This window comes from Aulonocara sp. 'chitande type north' Nkhata Bay, linkage group LG6, assembly GCF_057382095.1.
Source record: "Aulonocara sp. 'chitande type north' Nkhata Bay isolate Kocher_YH1m ecotype deep benthic linkage group LG6, A_spYH_male_GT1.1, whole genome shotgun sequence".
NCBI lineage: Eukaryota > Metazoa > Chordata > Actinopteri > Cichliformes > Cichlidae > Aulonocara > Aulonocara sp. 'chitande type north' Nkhata Bay.
Window position 1 is genome coordinate 8,193,478 of NC_141349.1, and position 19,941 is coordinate 8,213,418.

Genomic DNA, 19,941 nt, shown 5'->3' on the forward strand with positions numbered 1-19,941 from the left:
TCATGGGATTGACTGATTCAAAAACTGAATTTACAAGTAGATGAAGAGGTGTAGCTGATAAAGTGTCCAGTGAGTTTATGAATCACAATGTTTTCAGCATGTTTTATGCTTTTAAATAATGAGTACAAAGTGATAGGATTTCTGCAGTGGCAATAAAAGATAATCGAATAAAGGACAAGCATCTGAAATAGGACATAACTGTCTAGGAAGTCGGGCTTATTGTAGGGGAGATCATGCTTGCTAGGAACTGCTGGGTTCTAATGTTCGCCACATTATCTGAATAAAAATGTCGTTTTTATCTACTGGGATATTAACAGACCCGCGTTTGCTGTGTGGTAATTAGATTGCCACAGAAGGACAAAACAGAGACAGTGACACAGTGACCCTCTTCTGGACTGCACTGCTGATATTGTGCAAAAAGCCCTTGTAGTTGGTGCGGCTACAGCTTTCCAGCATTGTTCTCTATAATAAAAATAAGACAGGAAATACATACTCACAGTACCCTGGGTGTGACAGCATTGTCATCTGCAAGAAAATGGCAAGAGCAGCACAAACGCAAGCTTTTAATTGTCTCATCATTGTCACGCAATAACGACCTACATTTCATTAACCGCTCCTGTACAACGCGTACAGCCGCACGGCACTGACCCGAGCTGACCTTATTCTCTCTAAGGCAGTTTTTATCTCCTCACATCATAGGTCTGAGTTAATCCATAGGCTATGTTTAGCCTTTTCATCAGAATGCATCACTAACTTCGGGCACGGTGAGATTAAATTAGATTAATCATGATGTGTTTTCCAGTTTCCTCGCATGTTCACTGCGGGGGAAAGTAGGCCAGTTTGCGCAGCGGCAGAGCGATAGACCCTCTCTCTCATGTGTCCTCACGTTACACAGTTTCCCTTACATTACATGGCTGTAGGCGGAGGTTAGGGGAGGGGGCGGGGAGCAAGCCTTTTTAGCGCTCTATTTTCTGCCCGCGCGGGCCTCCGTAGAGTCGCTCGCTTCAAACATGGCAGCTTCCATGTGTTAATGTGAGAGCGAACCGCAAGCGGTGTGTAACAGAGAGTAAACAGCTAGCACAGGGGTGCCCGTTGCTTTGGAAACAAAATAATAAAACTTCTGAGAAAACAGGAGAGCCAGTGTCCACGCAGAGGAGGTGACACGGGTAAAAGCACTTAACCTTTGCTTATTTAGCCTAGCTAGTCAACATGCTAATTAGTTTGCGGCGATAATGTATGTTGTATGCAGAAACGTTACCGTAGTAACATCCGTTTCTGCTCCGTTTCAACAGAGCAGAGATTTACTCACTGTTATTTTATTGAACGACTGAACTGTAGAAGCTACAAAGGTGAGTTAAAAGTACATTTTAGAGGATATTCCATCAGTGACTGGGCGAACCTGTACTCTGCAGCAGCTGTGTAAGCCATTTAAAAAGTTAAAACTTCTTTGGGGACTCAAAGGATACCATTAACGTTTTGATGAGCACGATAAACTAGTGTGCTAAAATGCATATGAATGTGTTCATTCACACTCCAGTGAAAGGAAAGGCTCGGGTATGTGGCTTTTTGTCACATCACAAATGAAATATGAGTTTCCAAGTTCGGTCAGAAAACCTATTTACCGTTTAAAGCTTTTCTAAGAACACTAAGAAAATTGCACCTCTCACTTTCATTTATTTTTATTAATCAAAAAAGTGATTAACAGCTGCTTAGCTGCTCATTCAAAGAAATCAGCTAGAGATCATCTGGTTAATGGTTAATGGCAGAACACCCATTGATTCTTCAAAAGCATGAACTCCAGACGAGTCAAGCTCTACTGATGTGGTATTGTCATGGTTGTAGTGTGTGCTGTCTCACACAAAATAACCCATATTTTTTGAGATCTGATGACTGCCAAGGCTGTAGTGTACCATTAAGAATTGCATGTAACGGCTCTTTATTGAAGGTGTGCGTGATTCAAGTCTGTGTTGAGGAAACTGTGAGGTTGTTCTTTTTTTAAGCCAACATATTACTTAAGACATTTTAAATGTGTGTTTCCTTGCAGCCATTGTGGCTTTATGCTGGTGCGGACAGCCCGGCTGTTCCCCTTCATCATCTCCCATCACCTGCATCCCTCTCGCACGCATTCAGCCGGACACGGATTTCGGTGGAGTGCAGCTGCTGCTAGCAGGGGAGTGAGATTCATGGAAACTGAAGTTCCTGCCTCTAACCCTCCAGCTGCATCTGCTGAATCTTCAGCAGATGGCACGGGCCAGTCCGCCACTATCTCTACAGGTGACCAGGAGAAGATGCCTTCTGTGGGACTGTTACCAGGAGAGACAGTGGTTAAAGAGGGAAAGGCAGCCATCTTGTTCCCCAGTGCCAATGAGGTGTTTTATAACCCAGTGCAGGAGTTCAACAGAGATTTAACGTGAGTATGAACTTCGCCTTTATTGCCACTTGCAAAGTATCCACAACTGTCTCCATGTTAAAAGAAAAACTGATGGAACAGTAACAGTCAAAGTGTGATTTAGATAAAATAAGGTGTCTAAATCCAGGTTTTTCCAGGCTCATTGAGATGTGATATAAGCATGTTTTGACTATGTCATTGACACTTTATGAAACATATTAAAGAGAGACAAGGCCCTACTTGTTGGGTCTATATGTCAGAGAGTTGGACAAGCTAAACTCTGTAGGTATGTAATTAAGACTGATTTTTGTAGCTCTGATTAAATCTAATAATAATAATAATAATTGATTGGATTTATATAGAGCTTTTCAAGGCACCCAAAGCGCTTTACAATGCCACTATTCATTCACTCTCGCATTCACACACTGGTGGAAGCAAGCTACAGTTGTAGTCACAGCTGCCCTGGGGCAGCCTGACAGAAGGGAGCCTGCCATATCGCGCCATCGGCCCCTCTCACCAACACCAGTAGGCGGTAGGGTAAAGTGTCTTGACACAACGACCAGGACACAGAGCCCGGGGATCAAACCGGCAACCTTCTGGTTACAGATGCGCTTCCCAACCCCCTGAGCTGCGGTCGCCCCTAGAATGCAGCTCTGTACCCACTCCTGTAACCTGTGCGGTAGCCTTAAGTATACCCTCCTAATAGAGCTGGGCGATATATCGAGTTTTTAAAAAATATCGATATATTTTTATACGAGATATAAGATCTGACAATATCCTTTATATCGATATAGTCTATGTTACGTTATAATTATACTTGTGTAGCCGCAAGTTTGCCTCTCTTTCGTCCACTTCCGTCTCTACGCAACGTTACTCGGCCTCGCCTCTCTTTCACTGAACACAACTCCCCCTCCTCCCCCATCGCTTCACCTGCAGGAAGCGACAAGATGGACACGGCAAATCTCCGTTAACGAGTTACTGCGCATCGCCCCGTGCGTGGGGCTGGACGGCGTCAATGTGTTAGCTAGCTAACCACGCTAACGAGCTAACCACGCTAACGCCATGCAGCCCAGAGGTGCTGCACGGACTAAAATCCTTTCATTTTCTCAAAAGTTGACAGCGCGCCTTATGTATGAATTCTGGTTGTGCTTGATGGCCGCGAACCGATTTTATGTGGAACACGGCGCTCAGCAATCTGTCAAAAAATGTTTTAGTACGACTTTGGTAAGCTACGGAGCTGCACCGCTTGATGGATTGTCGGAGCATTACGGCTGAGCCTCGCGGAGTGATACGTACTGTGCTTCAACGTAATATTACCCTACTGTGTATAAGGACCATAAATGGCACCTGTTAAGAGACGTGGTTGCGAAGCGGATTTCAAACTCCAGGCTGTCAGTCACGCAGTACAAGTAGGGAACAGAGCAGCTGTGAAATCTGTCTTTGTTATTGTGCTCAGCGTCTTTTAGTTTACATTTTGACTGCACAATTGTGAGCTTTTTGTTATGCACAAAAACAACATTGTTTTCTTTTATTTATGGAGCATTATTATTTAATAAATGCTCATAATTTATTTTTGAGTAAATTTTATGTACATCTGCTCTATGTTAATAAAAGTGCCTGTGTGACATCTGGGACACAGCTTTGACTAAGAACTCTCTTCTTGTTCTTACTTTATGGCTTTAAAAAAATATATCGAGATATATCTTATATCGCCATCCAGCTAAAAAATATCGAGATATGAATTTTGGGTCATATCGCCCAGCCCTACCTCCTAACATTAACACTAAAGTGACTCAGTGAACTGTGACATGTGCGTTTAGTAGGAATATGTGGTGTAAATAGAGCGTTTTGTTTAGCACAAGGATATTACTTCTGTAAAACAAATTACAGCAGGTGGTAATTGTGTCTAGCATGCCCATTATACTAATAAAATAGTACGTATTCCCCAAACATATGCACTGTGAACATATGCAGTTTCTTTATTTTCATGGCTCAGATGATCCATGCATTGACTCTGTCCTGAAGTCTCACTTCTTCCTGTGTTTCTGTTATAGTAACTCGTGTTTAATTAATTATCCAGAGCAACACAGACACAAACCAGTATATAATCCCAAGTGCAAAAAGTTGGGACCCTGTGTAAAATGTAAATAAAAACACATTGCAGTGCATAAACTGAGACATTTTATTAAATTATTTGCTCATTTTGAATTTTATGGCAATTGCACGTCTTAAACGTTGGGCTGTGGGGAATAAAGGCTGGAAAAGTAAGTGATACTATAAAGGATCACTCGGACAAACATTTTTCAACTAATTAGGTTATTTGGCAACAGGTCAGTAACATGAAGGAGAATCAAAAAAGCATCTTAGAGAGACAGTTTGTCAGAAATAAAGTTGGCCACAGGTTCACCAATCTGAGAAAAATCAAAATCCAAAAATTCTGTAAAATTACAGAAATCTCTGTGCGGACTGGACAAGGCCATAAATCATTACTGGATGCCCTCAGGCAGCACTGCATTAGAAACAGGCATGTTTTGTTTTAGGGGCCAAAGCCCATTTAAAATGGACTGAGCCAAAGTGGAAAACTGTTCATAATGTGCAATTCTGTTTGGGAAAACGTGAACACTGCATCATTTAACATGGTAGTAGAAGAGTCCCGGTGGTGAAGTGGCCTGCCTCGGGGCAGGATTTCACTTTCATCAGACGGTGACGTCCCTGTGGCTTCATCCATCCTTTATGTACAGTAATAATCTGCTTTTCCTGTCATTTCATTAACAAAAGTGTGTTAATTAATAGAAAAAAGTCACAAAAACCCCTGAAATGCTGGTGACTTTCCCTGGTCAGGGAGAAGATTGTTAGAAATCGCTTCTACAGTGGCCTCAAAAGTATTTGCATTGTTAAACAATCAACAAACTTCCTGAGCTTTGTTGACCTTTCTTTTTTACAGGATGAATTTTTAAGAACTTGCCATTAAAACAAAAAACAAACAAAAAACGAACCATAACATATATTTTTTACTACTGGCCACATAGTGGCACAATCGAGACCTGCTCTTTGTTCTCAAGAAACCATCTAGATTCATTAAATGTGTCTTTTTGCAAGGTAGTTTTGAGAGACGAACACTTCAGAGCAACACTCAAGACTGAAAACCTAAAACCTTCAGCAGGACACGGCTGCTCTCTTTACAAAGAAAACTCATCACTCAGTTGCTGTTTGACAACCTTGTTTGAGCATCTTTGGAAAGATCGAGCCACAACTACAAGAAACTACAGAGCAGGATTTGTGATTTTTTTTTTTCTCTCTCTAATTTTCTTATTGGTCTTTCATCTGTGTGGACACATCTCCCGTGTCACAGGAGATGTGTCTGAAGGAGAGAGAAAGTCCTGAGAGTTACTGCTCTGCCTGGACCCCGTTCTCATTTTTCTCTCACGTGTGCGTTTATAAGTAAACATTCCCTTTCTTCTTTCCAGATGTGCTGTGATCACAGAGTTTGCGAGAGAGCTGCTGGCTCAGCGAGGGGTGAAGGTGGTGGTGCCAGGCGAACAGGAGAGGGTGGTGGTCTCTCTGTCAGAGGAGACAAACGAGGCCGAGGCACAGACGGAGGAGAAAAACGGATCAGAGGAGCCAGCTGTAACGGCAGCTGCGGGGGAGAGATGTGAGGTATGTAAGAGTGATTTATTTATGTATTTTTTAGTGCAGTGGCACACCAACAGGCTTTTATTGCTATGTATGAATACAAATGCAGGATTTTAATGGTACATGTATCCAGCTTCTAGTTTAGAAGGTTTTGTTCATGCGTACGATCCAGAGCCTGATTTATTCACGTGTGGAAGTTAAATTAAATACCATCTGAAGACTTTAGGATGATAATGAACATGAACAAGGCAGAACAAGTGGTGTACTTGTATTTCTATGTGAATGGTTCTGTATCTAAAAGCCAGGTATTATTACTGCCCAGAGGGACCTCCCATGCTAAAATCATATGCACTGGTTCCAGTGGAAAATCCTTCGATAGAGGCCAATTTCACACTTTGGGGGCCACAAGTGGTCGAGAGGCAATTGGATCATTTTCAAGAAACTTCAAAACATGTTATGAAGTTGATATAATCTCATTAGTGTCATTAGACTGAAGGTTTTTGTCTTTGTTTTGTTAATTAGAACAGTTGCTGGTGATCCCAGCTTTCCCTGAATACAGCTCTCACATTTTTTTAATTAGTTTCAGTTTCACTTTGAGTTGATTAATTCTCAATAAGGAAGGAAAAACATGAGAGCAGCGACCAGCTTCAAAATGAAAATGTTTTTTTGGCTACGTTCACACTGCAGGCGAAAGCACATCAAATCCGATTTTTTTTTGACCCTATGCGACCCATATCCGATCATGGTATGACAGTGTGAACGGCACAAATCCGATATTTTCAAATCCGATCTGGGTCACTTTCGTATGTGGTACTGAATCCGATACATATCCGATGTTTTAGAAAGCGACTGCTGTTTGAACGGTCAGGTCGCATTAAATCCGTCTTTTACGTCACTGACACAAGACAGACGCCAATTATCAGCGCCAGAGAAGCGCCAGAGAAGCGCCAGAGAAGACATCGCGAACGCTTCTCTGGCCATCCAGTGTAGATGTCAGTGAAACTGTTGGGAAGACGATGTTGGAGAAACGTGAACATTTTATTTGTACTGTATAATCTGCAGATTCTGACAGAAATCTGCAACTATCCTTTGAAGCACCGCTCCTCTCTAAAACAGCAATAAGGATCATTATTAGGTTATTTACATTATTATGTAAATAACAAAATAACTTAAAGCAAAAATTGGGAAATGTAAAGTCCGAACTCTTTATATTAAGGGCCATCAGTCAAACAATACTGTTTGCTCTGGGTCTAAACAGAGCGCGTTGTGTGTGAAGTCTTCTTTTGCGCATGCGGGCCGCTTTGAGCGTTCACACTAGAGCGCGTTTGCTGTCGCATTTTATTTGTAGTGTGAACACGCAGACAAAAAAATCGGATTTGATCAAAAAATCGGAATTGAGCATTAAGACCTGCAGTGTGAACGTAGCCTTTGAGGGAATATGTACACAGAGGGAGCAACGTTTTCACATTTTCTGTTCCAGCAGTTGTGAATTGACCTGAGAAAAATAAAGAGTTGTTCCATATAAGTAAACATAAAATCCTCCTCAGCACTGTTTCTGTGTCTTCCAGTCAGTCTTTGCATTCTTTTGCAGAGTCGATGATCAATCATGAGCTCAGTGAAGAATGTTGTTGTTAAAGAGTTGGATTCTTTTTTTATTGTTATTATCGAGTTATTGGAGACCAAAATGAAGCGAAATGAGAGTAAATCTAGTTGTAACTGTAAACTTGCTCTCTTGTGGGAAAATCTTACTCAAGGTTTAGGAGTGCTTATGGGAATTTTTGAGCATTCTTGTAGAAGTGTATTGTGAGGTGAGACACAGATATTGGATGAGAAGCCCTGGCTAACAGTCTCCACTCTAATTCATCCCGAAGGTGTTCTGTCGAGTTGAGGTCAGGATTCTGTGAAAGCCAGTCAAGTTGTTCCAAACCAAACTCGCTCATCCGTGTCTTTATGGACTTTGCTTTGTGCACTGATGTGCAGTCATGCTGGAACAGGAAGGGGCCATCCCCAAACTGTTCCCACAAATTTGCTTGTTTTTATACACCTGTGGCCTTGGAAGTGATAGGAACACCTGAATTATATCAGAGACTACTACACCATATATTTGGAAGATGTGGTGTATATTCAAAAACGTAAAGCAACTCTTTGATTAAAGAGCTCGTAATTTTTGGCCGGCAATGTGTAATTTTCGTTTTCAGGACTTGTTTCTGTTGCTGCCAAGAGGCCAAAGAGTGCGTGTGTGTGTCTTTGTGGAACGTTAAGTGTGTTTCCCCAAACCTTTTGTGTCAGCGTGGTCTGCGTGTCCTGGAGGGCCTAGCAGCATCTGGTTTGCGCTCGGTGCGTTTTGCTCTGGAGGTCCCAGGCCTGCAGAGCGTCACTGCCAACGACTTCTCTGCTAAGGCGGCGGCTCTGATCGCCAGGAATGCCCAGTACAACGGAGTGAGCCACCTGCTCCAGGCCAGCTGCAGAGATGCCAGGTATGACTAGTCAGCATGTTCTGCTGCTTTACTTCCCACTTTTATCAGCTCCACTGTTCAGTACCATCTTCTTTCCCCCCCATTACTTCTTGTTTCATTGTTCTTCACTTTTGACCTTTGACCTCCTGTTCACATTTCTCATGAGCATCTTTTTTTGTTGCTTTTATCCAAATTTACCATTTAAGATAAATAAATAAAAATTTCTCTCTCGGGTTTTAAACACAGCATGCTGATGTATGACATGCGAGCGAAGAAGGATCGCTATGACGTCATTGATCTGGATCCCTACGGTAGCCCGGCCTCTTTCCTGGATGCTGCCGTTCAGTCTGTCAGTGAAGGAGGTGGGTAGTTCACCGTAGCAGCTCCTCTAGGTTTCATCACTTTCAGGGATGTGGAAAGTTTCAGATCACTGTTGTAACTGCAAATATTCAACTAGTGCAGAGGCTGCTGACACATGCATGTATGCAGTCTTTTAAAAAGCCAACAGCATGGTGCATGTGTGTGATAGACTAAATGTTAACTGGCTGAAAGTTTCAATTAAATGTGATTTTTATAGCAACAAATCACAACAACAGCCACCTCTAGGTGCTTCATATTCTAAAGTAAAGATCGTACACTAAGGAGCTCGGTAAAGTGCTCCTTGCCAGCTTAATGGCCTGTTGTATGTAGCCCAATAATGGAGGTAGAAGCTGACACCACACGGAGCTGTTTTCAACACTGCGTTGCATCTGAAGTGAATTCAGATTACTTTTCAAAATTCACCATAAAATCAGTTTGGCAGCTGCTCAGAAGTGGGCGAGAGATTGTTAGTGAAATAATTCTTGTTTGGTTTGATCCACTTTAAGTGTCAAAATCACTTTGTTTGTCACAAAGCAGAGAATAGCGTGTGCGTGTGTGTGTGTGTGCGTGTGCGTGTGTGTGTGTGTGTGTGTGTCTTTTTGTGTATATGTATGATGTCTAATCTACACGGTTAAGCTGCCACTGCAGGTTTATAAATTTCAGTCTTTTAGATTTCTCGTCTTCTCTCTCTCTCCCCCCCCCCCCAGGTCTTTTATGTATAACCTGTACAGACATGGCGGTGATGGCAGGAAACAGTGGAGAGACTTGCTACAGCAAATACGGTTCAGTCTCCATCAAAGCCAAATATTGTCATGAAATGGTGAGGGCACAGAGTATACACACAAACAAACACTCTCCACACTCTGGCTCACTCTCAGAAATGTGAAAATGACACATTGCAGTACATGCACAGTCATGTTTGCATTAGTGTGTAAGCATGCAGAATGTATCTGAGTGAGACGGTGACGCTGTAAGTAATCGTACGTTCAATTTAGCCAAGTGAGTTTTCGTGACGTCAAAAACAAATGATATTTTATTCTTGTTGCGATTGTCTGAGGTTATAATCCTTCAGTGTGCACACTTTGGGAAAAGAAATAGCAGAGCAATGATTGGCTACCTCTCCAGAAGTTCCTCTTCTTGTGGATCATCTCCAGCTCCTCCATTTTGGACCGCAGATGGTGACTCTACTTTCTGTTCAACCTGAAGGCATCAAGCCTGCACTTGCTTCAGGTACAGTGTAAGTTGGACCTCCGGCTAGTAACGGATCACCGGGACAGCCGTCACCAGCTGCAGTCCAAGATGTTGGAGTCAGTTTCGGGATGAGAGACTCAGAATTGACTGTTTTATTACATGTAATTAGAAAACTCCCTGAAAAGCCTTCAGTTGATCCAAAATGATGCAGCGAGAGTACTGACAGGGACTAGAAAGGAAGAACATATTTCTCCTGTTTTGGCTTCTCTTCACTGGCTCCCTGTTAAATCCAGGACATAAAAGATCTTTAATAATCATCCCCCATCTTATCTTAAAAACCTCAGAGTACTGTATCACCCCAGTAGATAACTTCACTCTCAGACTGCAGGCTTACTTGTGGCTCCCTTTCCTGTTAAGATTTGGGAGACAAACACTCTCTACCTTTAAGATTAGGCTTAAAACTTTCCTTTTTGATAAGGGATAAAGTTAGGGTTGGATCAGGTGACCCCGAATCCTCCCTTATATATGCAGCAATAGGCCTTGGCTGCTCGGTGCTTCCCCTGATCCACTGGGTGTTTCTTCTAAACTCATTATGTGTTTAATTATTAGTAATTGATTAATCTTTGGATCACGTTCACAGTATGCCTTTGTCTCGTCTCCCTCCCCTCATCCCAACGGGTCACAGCAGATGGCCCCGCCCCTCCCTGAGCCTGGTTCTGCTGGAGGTTTCTTCCTGTTAAAAGGGAGTTTTTCTTTCCCACCATCACTAAGTGCTTTCTCATGTTTTGTCAGATTTGTGAGTTTTCTCTGTATTATTGCAGGGTCTTTACCTTTATAATATAAGGAGACTGTTGTTGTGATTTGGCACTATATAAATAAAAATGAATTGGATTGAAATGAAATATTAGTAAAATAACAAAATATATGCAAAAAATACAGAAAAAAGTAAAAGACATAAAATATATACCACACAATTCTACATGTTTGAAAAGCAGAAGGATAAATTTTACACTTATTTGATGAGTGAAAGTCACGACTGTTACCTGCCTGTAGGGAAACATGAGACAGGAAGACTGTAGGTGGCTTTTTAAAATAAGGGTGAAGGGCTTATCGAGTCATCTAAGTCAAACATGCAGCTGTCTCAGTGGGATCCAGATGGATAACAATAAATTACACAGTATGCTTGGGCAACCATCCAAAGAGTCATCGTGTAGACAACGCCGTTCTCGTTGAATATTTTCTTTGGCAGAAATACAAGAAAAGAGCAACTGGTGAATGTGTTTGCACCACAGCCAGAACATGTGTGGTGTTCTCATAAAGGTCTTTTCTTCTTTTTCCCACCTTCTCATGTGCTATCATGATCTGATTTCATGCTGCATATAGCACAAGTAGTTTTCCACACAGTAGTGGAATTCACACAATCTCTAGCTGTGAGTGGCAGTAATGGAACATAAATGCAAGGATCATTAAAAAAAACTCATAAATTCTATTTGATTTGATGAAAAAGAAACCCCTCTGCAGCTGAATAAAACTTCTTATCCAACATAATTTCCTCACATCCCTGTAAACAGATCCGAGATGTTTTCCAGATTTTCACAGCAAGAGAAAAAAAAAGTGCTGAATACGTGCCTCTCTCCATCTTTGAACTCCAGGCTCTGCGTATCATCCTGCACAGTTTGGACCAGAGGGCAGGAGTGTACCAGCGATACATCCAGCCCCTGCTGTCCGTCAGCGTCGACTTTTACATTCGAGTCTTCGTCCGCGTCTTCACAGGACAGGCTACAGTCAAAAACTCAGCCAGGTGCTCGCTCACACACACGCACACACTGTCTGCTAACAAAGGCTGATCTATCCTGTGTGATGAAAGATGAATGATCCTGAAACTGGGTCACTGCAGGAACAAATGCACAAAGTAACAGCAGCAGGGGGATTTGTGAGGGTAAAAGTAAAGTGCTAATAGAATAATAGAAATCTGGGTACGTGACACTAAAAGATGATATTATGACTGATGTGCTCAGTATTGAAACACAAAATGACACTGCAGTTGCGTCCCGTCTCTCTTTGTTGCAGTAAGCAGGCGCTGGTGTACAACTGTGTCGGCTGCGGGGCTTTCCACTTGCAGAGAATGGGCAGGAGAACAAGCAACGGAAAACAGTGAGACACTAAACACTCTGCTGCTGCTTCTAATGAGGTTCTGTGTGTGATGGTTCAGTCGAGGTGTGCTCATCAGTGAACTGGCGGCTTGAAATAAAGTCCTCAGTTTATGGTGTTTCTGTTTCTTTTTGGATGTAAAAATCTTAGGTTGAACTCAATCAAAAGGTTGACTTCAAGGAGCCATGGATGGATACGTTTGGCTAAATGCTTTACTATTAAATGTGAGGTTTGCTGTTCAGAGAACCCCTCTGTGTTACTTGATGATCACTGCGTGCGGTAAAGTCGATGTCTGTTTGATTTCAGCATGAAGTATTCTGCTGCCACCGGGCCACCGGTTGGACCAGAATGTGAGCACTGCGGACAGAGACATCAGGTGATGCACAAACACGTCACGTCAGTGTGCTAGCATTCGCTCTGGGTTACAGTTTTTGTTTTGGTGGTTATGGCAGAAATGTCCCACTTCTCAAGCATATGATCACTGATACATTCACAGTACTTGGCTGGGCCTCCTCCTTACCACATATTACTGTATGGAGGCGATCAGCTTTTGGCCCTGCTGAGGTGTTACTGAAGCCCAGGTTGCTTTGACAGCTGCCTTCAGCTTGTCGGGTGGATCTTCCTCTTGAAAATACTTCACAGATTCTGTGTGGGGTTTACGCTAATCGAGCACAGTAATAACATGGTTGGCAAACCATTTGGTACTAGTTTTGGCACTGTGGGGAGGTGCTAAGTGCTGCTGGGAAGTGAAATTAGCATTTCTATAAAATGTCTTAGCAGATGGAATAATGAAGTACTCTAAAATCGCCTTCATTGACTTTGCAGCACAAGTTATCAGACTGTGGAAACTGTGGATTCAATTGAAAAACATCAGAATGTCGAGTGTAGTGCTGGTTCATGCAGGACTAACACCAATCACATCAGCTGATCTTATGTTTGTAATACAGAGCACAGTTTTGAAGCTGTTTTGTCCTACCTAGAGTTTGTGGGCATCTGTAGGTTGCCTAGCAACCCAACTCCACCTGTTGTGCTGTGTCCAGTCAAATCAGTGTGGTTGTGTTGTCATTTACAGGGAGTGCAGAATTATTAGGCAAGTTGTATTTTTGAGGAATAATTTTATTATTGAACAACAACCATGTTCTCAATGAACCCAAAAAACTCATTAATATCAAAGCTGAATGTTTTTGGAAGTAGTTTTTAGTTTTAGCTATTTTAGGGGGATATCTGTGTGTGCAGGTGACTATTACTGTGCATAATAATTAGGCAACTTAACAAAAAACAAATATATACCCATTTCAATTATTTATTTTTACCAGTGAAACCAATATAACATCTCCACATTCACAAATATACATTTCTGACATTCAAAAACAAAACAAAAACAAATCAGCGACCAATATAGCCACCTTTCTTTGCAAGGACACTCAAAAGCCTGCCATCCATGGATTCTGTCAGTGTTTTGATCTGTTCACCATCAACATTGCGTGCAGCAGCAACCACAGCCTCCCAGACACTGTTCAGAGAGGTGCACTGTTTTCCCTCCTTGTAAATCTCACATTTGATGATGGACCACAGGTTCTCAATGGGGTTCAGATCAGGCGAACAAGGAGGTCATGTCATTAGTTTTTCTTCTTTTATACCCTTTCTTGCCAGCCACGCTGTGGAGTACTTGGACGCGTGTGATGGAGCATTGTCCTGCATGAAAATCATGTTTTTCTTGAAAGATGCAGACTTCTTCCTGTACCACTGCTTGAAGAAGGTGTCTTCCAGAAACTGGCAGTAGGACTGGGAGTTGAGCTTGACTCCATCCTCAACCCGAAAAGGCCCCACAAGCTCATCTTTGATGATACCAGCCCAAACCAGTACTCCACCTCCACCTTGCTGGCGTCTGAGTCGGACTGGAGCTCTCTGCCCTTTACCAATCCAGCCACGGGCCCATCCATCTGGCCCATCAAGACTCACTCTCATTTCATCAGTCCATAAAACCTTAGAAAAACCAGTCTTGAGATATTTCTTGGCCCAGTCTTGACGTTTCAGCTTGTGTGTCTTGTTCAGTGGTGGTCGTCTTTCAGCCTTTCTTACCTTGGCCATGTCTCTGAGTATTGCACACCTTGTGCTTTTGGGCACTCCAGTGATGTTGCAGCTCTGAAATATGGCCAAACTGGTGGCAAGTGGCATCTTGGCAGCTGCACGCTTGACTTTTCTCAGTTCATGAGCAGTTATTTTGCGCCTTGGTTTTTCCACACGCTTCTTGCGACCCTGTTGACTATTTTGAATGAAACGCTTGATTGTTCGATGATCACGCTTCAGAAGCTTTGCAATTTTCAGACTGCTGCATCCCTCTGCAAGATATCTCACTATTTTTGACTTTTCTGAGCCTGTCAAGTCCTTCTTTTGACCCATTTTGCCAAAGGAAAGGACGTTGCCTAATAATTATGCACACCTGATATAGGGTGTTGATGTCATTAGACCACACCCCTTCTCATTACAGAGATGCACATCACACTAATATGCTTAATTGGTAGTAGGCTTTCGAGCCTATACAGCTTGGAGTAAGACAACATGCATGAAGAGGATGATGTGGACAAAATACTCATTTGCCTAATAATTCTCTACTCCCTGTATGGCTGCTCTGTTCTCTCACCTGGCTTTCCATATGACCGGTCCCAGAGCAGCGCCAAGTGGCCACATAAATGACTGCTGATGGAACAAAACAGTCTGACTGTAGAGGTTCTGACTGAAATGTGATTCTATTGTATTTGGGAACAAATGTAAAGGTAGCTGACTTTTTTTTCTCCATTAAAGTTTTTTTAAAATGACTTTAAAGTCAAGGGTGCAGTGGCCCACTTAAAACCAGAAAAATCCCACAGGGACCTCCCAAAGTTTTCACTCTAATCAAAATACAAGAGAGAAAGATGGATTCATTGAAATTTTCATTCAAGAAACATAAACGACTCTGGCTGTTGGCTATTAATTGCTAATGCTACCCAGTCACATGCACCGTGTTAAAGCAACACACCTGCCAAACAGGGCATCAACTTCAATATAATAGCAGTGAATTTAGGTTGGAGTAATGAGTAATATCACAAACTAACCACCTGCTATTACCAGCTTTAATTCACTTTTTTATTGAAATAAATACATTTATATAAATGTATTACTGTACATAGATGTAAGTTCAAGCTGACTGCCTGCATTACCCTTGCAACTCTCCAGGGGTCCCCAGCACATACTTTGGGAATCACTGACTTAAATGGTTTATATGTCCATAAACTGGCCTGCTTGTTTCTGGTTGTTACTGTGTGGGCATGCATAAAACTCCATTTGAAGCCTCTACCTCTCCTCTTTGCAGCTGGGCGGTCCGATCTGGGCAGAGTCCATCCACGACCTGGAGTTCGTCCAGAAGGTTTTGTCTGCCGTGTTGGGGAACCCTTGCAGGTTTGGGACATCTAAACGCATTGAGGGCGTGCTGAGCATGGTGACTGAGGTACTCATTCCCTTTCTTATATATGCTCTCACTGCTGGAACAGGTGCTATTTAATGGGATTGTCCTGTGGGTGTGGTTGGTGGCGTTAGCCGGCTTTTTGTTGTGTGAGATAGACTGTGATCACGTTTCAGTCGTAGTTTCCTGTCAGACTGAAGCTTCATTGCCTGTGACGTGCTCTGTGTTTCAGGAGTTGGAGGATGTGCCGCTTTATTACACCGTGGACAATCTGAGCAGCACGATGCACTGCAATACTCCATCCCTGCTCCAGTTTAGGTACACACACACACACACACACACACACACACACACACACACACACACACACACACACACACACACACATACATACACACACACACAGTTTGCATCAACTGATGGTCTGTATGCATTTCTTAAAGACTTACAACTCATGCTTTCTTAAATTTAGTTGTAGGTCGTAAGCTGCGACCGCACAGGAAGTGATTCACTCGATGCATGTCACTTTGAAGCAGTTGGCAGCGGTTATTTCACCCGCAGTCATTTTTGATCGTGGAGTGTTGTTCACGCGCTCTCTGATTGCCACTTCGCTTCGCTGGTTGATACAGCTTTACTGTGAAAGAACTCTTTGCAAATGTGTAATTGTGTAACTACACACAGACACTGTTAGACACTACTGTCTTTAAAAAAAAGTTTTTATTTGATTAGAGAATTGTCAGTGACAGCAAAATGTATTCTTTAGAAAGGTGTCACACACCCAGAAAGGTTACAAAGCACTGTGTAACACACACACACACACACACACACACACACACACACAGACACACACACACACACACACACACACACTTTGCTGATAGAAGGAAGTCAGCAGTAACTTGAAAGAGCATCTCTTTCCACATGACATGTCAAACCTTGATATTGAAATCTGACACACGGCTTTGACTGAGGCATACCACCTGTTGTTGCAATCTTTTGTTTGCAAGGGTCAGCCAATCAGAAGAAACAATCCTGAAAGGGGAGAGGGGAAGGCAAGGGAGCTGAAATGGCTTCTTTCAGACAGACGATGAACTCGGCTGCTGCACCAAAGCCCTGGATCAAATTAATAAGAATATTTTGATTATTTTAAACTGTCAAGTATACAAAGCTCCAGTATAATCCTTAAATAAAAAATATGGAGTTGGAAATGAGCATAGCTGCCCCCGCTTTAAAGCTCTCATCCATTTATATCTAACACGGTCTGTGGCATCTTCTACCTTGTTGTTTAGGTTATTCTCCTGCTGTGCATGTGTGAATGTCCACATTTGTTTGTTTTCAGTGATTCCAGGAGGAAAAAAAATATCTTACCCGTGGCTTTCCGTTTGTCTGTTTGTAGGGAAAACCTTCCTCCTCTCACATTTCTCACAAACTGAATCATCAGCGCATCCTTCCTCTATCTCACTCTTTTCAGGTCTGCTCTCCTCCATGCTGGCCACAGGGTCTCCCTCTCTCACGCCTGTAAAAACGCCATCAAAACAGACGCCCCTCCTGCAGCCATCTGGGACATCATGCGATGCTGGGTAAACTTTACAGGAGAAAAAGAAAAGCTATTTTTTGTAATCCTGAACACAGCCACACGCTGTTGTTGCTTAAACATTTCCATGTCCTGCTGGAAATGTCGACACTAAATAAAAAGTGAACATGCTTATTCAGAATCGTGTAACACATTTAAAGTCACACATGCATGTTTGATGATCTGCTGCAGGAGAAAATCAACCCTGTAAAGAGGGAGAAATTATCTCCGACCAGCCCCGCATTCAAGATCCTCTCCACTGAGCCCAGGTGAGCCACTTTGAGCCATCAGGAGCACATTTACCGCTTTAAAAGATTCCACTGTCTCTGAAAAATGCACAGCCCTAACCTGCAGATCTGTAATGTTTGTGTGTTTGTAGCTTTGAGGCCTGTTTCACTGTAAGGGAGGACGCCAACCCTCAGTCCCGTAAGCGCCACCTGACCCGGTTCCAGGAGAATCCTCAGGCCTTCTGGGGACCCAAAGCTCGCGCCAAAGCTGGGTAACCATAACAACAAGTTTGTTCGTTTTTTTTAATAGTCCAGAGGTCACAAGTGTCACATGCTGATGTTTCCAAAGCAGCTAAAATGTGTGTCAGTTGAATCAAGAAGTACGGTGGCCTTGAGTGGTCAAACACACTGCAACTTCAGAAAAAACTGCAAAGACGCACAAAACACAACAGAAATACGAGGGCAAACCCAGAACTAAGGTCTCCAAAGCAGTGGTGACGTAGAGAAACTGTTCATACGGCTGTTTGCCACACTGTTGTGATCGGTGCTTCCTCCACTCCCGAACAAGCATGCGCAGCTTCGCTGGGACGCTCCATCTTGGCTTGGCAGCCCTATGAAAATGGAGCTCTCGCTGAACGCTACCGCCAAGTGCGTGCAGGGGGTATTGTTGGTTGACTTTCTGCCACAATAAATGCTGACAGGTACTGTGAAACACTGAAAAAAAACTCAGAAGGGCAATTCAGAACCAGAGAAGAGGAATGCTGAGCAAGGGCGTAAGCATTCTCCACGACAACGCGCGACCGCACATCGCTCGTCAAATTGTCACTCTCCTGCAAAACTTTGGTTGGAACTTCATCACCCACCCATCCTACAATCCGGACTAGGCACCCAGTGACTCCCACCTGTTCCTAAAGTTGAAAGAATATTTGTCCAGAAGGTGATTGTGTGGCGCCAGCAAGCGGGTATGACATGGGCATTGTAAAACTGCCACAGCATCTGCAAAAATGCAGCGAGTGAAATGGTGATTATGTAGAAAAATAAATAATTCTTCAACCTTTAAAATGATGTAAATATTTCTAAAACGATAGGTGACCTTACTTTTGAGATTGCCCTCGTAGGAAAAAACCCCAAACCTTAAATACCCTGAATTAGTTTAGTTACTTAAAGTAGTCCTGAGTTTTTCTTTGGAGAGAAAAAAAAGCTGTGTCCATGTTCTTCCAGTGTTCTTTGTTTCTTGCACATGTTGCTCCTTCTATCATCTCCACTTATTTATTTTTTTTATTCTCTTTTCTCTGGTTTCCTGTTAATCTTTCTCCTCATTTGTTCTCTCCTTCAGTGGTGGAATCTCTGCTGACCTGCAAGACAAGAGGAAAAAGTTCCAGAACAAGAGAAAGAACCAGATCACAGACTCTTCTCAGCTCAAGACCTTCCCCTGCAAGAAGTTCAAACAGGTCAGATTTACTAAACACAACCTAAATACACTTTTTTTTTTTTTTTTTTACATTAAAAACTCTTAAATAGTGCTTTTACCTGCATCCCACTCAACTGAAGGTGAAAATGGTGACTAGCTGGTGAACATAGCATAACATTTTGGTAATGACTTGGTGGAGACCAAAATGATGCTGTTCTTCTTCTAAGAGGCCATCTGTGCAAAAGGCTGCCCACCCCAGGCATGGTTCTGCTCAGAGGGGTTTTCTCACAAACTAGGAGTACGTGAAAAGGGTTTCTGCCTGTTTAACATTTAGAACTATGTTTGTGCACAGCACAGTAAAATGAGAGGAAGAGCAGAAAGCATCGTTACTGTTGCAGCAGCTGACGGAGTCGCTGCAGGTGAGGATCGCTTCAGCACGTCGGGTTCTTTATCATACTGTTGGCACACTCAAGTCCCTCTGAATTAAAGGCAGGCAATTACCTAAATACTAATTAGTCCCGTAAAGTCTCGATGTCCTGGGCGGAAAATGAAACGGCAGACTCGTGCTGACGAATTAGTCTTCTCCATAGGTTGCTTTGGCAGGTCGCCACACACTGCTGGTTTCCTGCCAGAGAAGCTGCGCGCTGCCTCGGCAGCCACAGCCAAAACATACTGCTGGCTGTTCAGACGTTACTACATCAGAATCCAACAGCTTTCATGAGTATTTCTTTATTTTTGTCTTTCAGGGAACATGTACCCACGGAGACGAGTGCTGCTACTTCCATGACTCGGAGCAGACAAATGAACAGAAAACAGAGTGATGACTCTATATTTTTCCTTTATTTTAAAATAATCTTATTTCTGGAATTTGAATGGATGTTTGAATGTTGCGCAGCAGACTGTTTTGGCTTTTAAAAGTTACTGTACATAACATTTCCATGATTTAGTTCTATACCAGAGGGTTTTTTCTTTTTGACTGTCAGCCTGTGTTCACACCAATAAAGTCATTGCTGTGAGACTGTTTTTGATATTCATAAATAACATCAGGTGGACGATTATAATCTGACACACCTTTGTCACTCAAAAGGTCAAATCGTTATGAAAAGCA

The 19,941-nt window shown here is 42.7% G+C and overlaps 1 protein-coding gene across 2 annotated transcripts; it reads left to right on the top strand.

Annotated features, from left to right (window-relative positions):
* The first annotated feature begins 993 nt into the window (after positions 1–993).
* Positions 994–19,849, top strand: trmt1 (tRNA methyltransferase 1). Of its 2 annotated transcripts, none has more exons than XM_086294846.1 (16): positions 994–1,166; positions 2,045–2,410; positions 5,857–6,046; positions 8,312–8,499; positions 8,725–8,840; positions 9,546–9,658; positions 11,682–11,830; positions 12,100–12,183; positions 12,487–12,556; positions 15,533–15,667; positions 15,855–15,940; positions 17,094–17,202; positions 17,388–17,464; positions 17,575–17,694; positions 18,759–18,873; positions 19,580–19,849. In XM_086294846.1, the coding sequence occupies exons 2-16, from the start codon at positions 2,058–2,060 to the stop codon at positions 19,652–19,654; spliced, it is 1,980 nt and encodes a 659-aa protein (XP_086150972.1). In that variant the 5' UTR covers positions 994–1,166; positions 2,045–2,057; the 3' UTR covers positions 19,655–19,849. The 2 variants fall into 2 exon arrangements, with proteins under 2 accessions (XP_086150972.1, XP_086150973.1); XM_086294847.1 differs by lacking the exon at positions 994–1,166 and adding an exon at positions 1,220–1,349.
* Positions 19,850–19,941: the final 92 nt, after the last annotated feature.

What these genes read in the sequence shown, in the direction of transcription:
- trmt1 (XM_086294846.1), top strand. Translation starts at nt 2,058, where the DNA reads ATGCTGGTGCGGACAGCCCGGCTGTTCCCCTTCATCATCTCCCATCAC. An exon ending in GAGTTCAACAGAGATTTAAC is followed by an intron (nt 2,411 to 5,856) that starts GTGAGTATGAAC and finishes TCTTCTTTCCAG; the next exon opens with ATGTGCTGTGATCACAGAGT. An exon ending in ACTGCGGACAGAGACATCAG is followed by an intron (nt 12,557 to 15,532) that starts GTGATGCACAAA and finishes TCCTCTTTGCAG; the next exon opens with CTGGGCGGTCCGATCTGGGC.